Source organism: Selaginella moellendorffii, unplaced genomic scaffold (assembly GCF_000143415.4).
Source record: "Selaginella moellendorffii unplaced genomic scaffold, v1.0 SELMOscaffold_102, whole genome shotgun sequence".
NCBI lineage: Eukaryota > Viridiplantae > Streptophyta > Lycopodiopsida > Selaginellales > Selaginellaceae > Selaginella > Selaginella moellendorffii.
Window position 1 is genome coordinate 618,550 of NW_003314363.1, and position 2,850 is coordinate 621,399.

Genomic DNA, 2,850 nt, shown 5'->3' on the forward strand with positions numbered 1-2,850 from the left:
AATGTTCTTCAAACTAACATGGTGTCGTGGACTTTGCTCTTGCAATCTAGCAAACTTAAGGAGCCAAGCCGTGAGTTTGAAACTATGCCGGAACAGACTACAATCACCGTAAACTCGATGCTCACAGCATGTGCCCGAGCCAGACTCTCGACTTGGTCTTTTGAAACGCCCTTGTGGAAGCGCCTTTGCGAGAATGCCAGCAAGAAATGTCATGGCCTACCTAGACTGCAATCGCTACTTTTAAATCCGCCCACACATTAAACTTTATTACACTGACTACTCTACGTAATTGATGTAAACCTCTTTTGGAAGCCTTGGAGTGGCCATGGCTTGCAATGGGGTCTTGAGCTGCACAGTAGTGAGGAAAACCTCTTCCATGGACGGCGTTGTCCCAGGCACAAAGCTCCAATTGAAGCCATGGATGAGATTTGCCACGAGCAGCTCCACTGATCGCAATCCCATGCCCATTCCCGGACACTTTCTCCGCCCAGATCCAAACGGGAGGAGCTCAAAGTTTTGGCCTTTGACATCGATGGAGCTCCCCAAGAAGCGCTCCGGGTGGAATTGTGTGGGATTCTCCCACACTGCCGGATCCATTCCAATCGCCCATGCATTCACCAGGAGAGTGGTCCCTTTTGGAACGTGAAAGCCGCCAACGGTTGCTGCTTGCCTTGAGATGCGCGGTATGAGTAAGGCTCCCGGAGGATAGCGTCTGAGTGATTCCTTGAGGACAATCTGGAGGTACTCGAGCTTTTGGAGGTCCGACTCTTGCACCATCCGAGTGCTGCCCACAACCCTGTCGAGCTCCTCGTGGAGCTTGGCCATGACTCGAGGATTGTGCATCACTGCACCCATGAGCCACTCGCTCGCGGTGGTGGTGGTATCAGTACCAGCAATGAACATCTCCTGGGCATTTGTTGCATAAGAAATACCTGTTAGTCGAGAGCAGCAATCAAGGAGAAGTTTTGCAAAGCTTACCATGAGATTCGCCTTTACGTAAGTCTCCCCTTGTGTCCCTGCTCCAAAGAAGTCGAGCATAATATCGAGGAAGTCCTTGCATTCCCGTGTCGTCTCCTTGTGCTCCTCAACAATCTTTTGCAAGAACTCGTCTTGCTTGGCATGGATTCGCTTGTAGCGAGGAATCTGCCAGTCCAGCCATCGCAAGTACCAGGGCACCAAGTTGCTAACACAGGGATTGATCCCCAGCTCAAAAACATTGTTGTTGAGCTTCTTGAATTCTATGGCATGGGCATCTACGTTTTCATCACCAAAGTACCTCTTGCTCATCAAAATTCGTGATGTGACGTTGAAGGAGAAAACACTGGCCACTTTTCTCACCTCCACAGGTTTGCCATCGCCATGGGCCTTCAAAATCCCCTCCAACGCACGAGAAAGCTCATCCCTTCTGACCCAAGAGAAGGAGTCGATACACTTGGCCGTGAAGAGCTCCATTGTACACAGCTTGCGGGTGTTTCGCCATAGCTCGCCATAGGGACTGGTTGAAATTCCAGAAAAGTTATAGCTGAAGTGGTCGCCTACAACCAAGTACGGCCTGGAAGCAAAATTTAAATCATGTGTGGTGAAGACCTCTTTGGCAAGCTCCTGGCTGGAGATCACCACAGTTGGGATCATTCCCAGCCTCAAGGAAGTAATAGGGCCATACTTATTGGCTATGTGTTGCAATGCTCTGTGCAGGGGCATTCTTACTAGCAAGTGTAGGTGGCCAATCAGGGGCAATCCCCATGGACCTGGTGGAAGATTAGAGCAAGCTTTCAAGAAGCACAAGACCAACAGAGCAATGAAAGTTGTGGAGCTCACAGCAAGTGCTAGATCCATTTCTGTGGTGCTTGGTGTCAATATTTCCCTGACTTTTAAAGCCTAGAAGCTTTGGAATGGTTAGTACCTGTAGCTTTTTCCAGAAGGCTAAAAAGTGGCCAACTTTTTCTTTTTTAGAGGGAGGGGGTAGAGGGGATGACCAGGAGTCCAGCTCCGATGATGGAGTGAGGACGAGCAAATATGATAGTGGAGCAAAGATGAACAATATAAATTGTGGAGTAAGGATGAGTATAATGAGTCTGAATAAAATATTCAACTTTGACATAGTGAAACTGAATAGATGTGATAGTGGAGTGAGGTTAAATATAGATGGCAAAGTGAAAACAAACGTAGTGCTTTAGAATTTTTTTTCTTTCGATAAGGGGATAAAAAGGATGTAGAGAACAAATGGAATGAGTATGACCTCTCATCTGCAGTGTTAAACAAGAATGAAGATCATAAGTCTAAGTTAATATAGGTTTTGGATGCTAACCGAAGGGAAGATGTAAAAGTAGGTTTTACTTATGGTCATGAGTCCGAGTTAATAGTTATTTCAGAGGAAACAAACTTGAAAATAGGATGTATTGTTTGTTGCAATGGCATTTCATAGACTATAGTGGTTCTCAAAATCCTTTGCTTTGATTCAAAATTATAGCTTTGTGGTTGGTTTAAGCATTTGGTGGTTACACACAGATTTGTAATTGATGCATAAAAATTCCATAGTCGATTAATGCTTATGCTATGATTTTGGGTTTTGTTTCAGTCATGGTTGTTAATAACTTTGTTAGTGGTTTTGTAGGAGTTTCAAATTCTTATAATAGTTTTTAATCACCCAATAAAAGCTCCAAATATTCCAATTGACTTATTGTCATCTTCCAGAGTGGAGGATGGCATAATGTTTGTAAATAAATAAATAAATAAATAAATAAATACATAAATATATATATATATATATATATATATATATATATATATATATATATATATGTACATATATATATATATATATATATATATATATATATATATATATAA

The 2,850-nt window shown here is 43.2% G+C and overlaps 1 protein-coding gene across 1 annotated transcript; it reads right to left on the reverse strand.

Moving 5' to 3' along the window:
• Nucleotides 1-235: 235 nt before the first annotated feature.
• On the reverse strand, nt 236-1,836 carry LOC9646758 (flavonoid 3'-monooxygenase). Its single transcript, XM_002989991.2, has 2 exons — nt 979-1,836; nt 236-906 (listed from the first exon to the last, which is right to left on the reverse strand). Exons 1-2 carry the CDS (start codon nt 1,834-1,836, stop codon nt 277-279), a joined length of 1,488 nt encoding a protein of 495 aa, XP_002990037.2. The 3' UTR covers nt 236-276.
• Nucleotides 1,837-2,850: the final 1,014 nt, after the last annotated feature.

Bases quoted from the DNA above. Each gene is read 5' to 3' on its own strand.
- LOC9646758 (XM_002989991.2), bottom strand. From the start codon at position 1,836: ATGGATCTAGCACTTGCTGTGAGCTCCACAACTTTCATTGCTCTGTTG. The intron at 907-978 runs GTAAGCTTTGCA...ACAAATGCCCAG, and splicing joins ACGTAAAGGCGAATCTCATG to GAGATGTTCATTGCTGGTAC.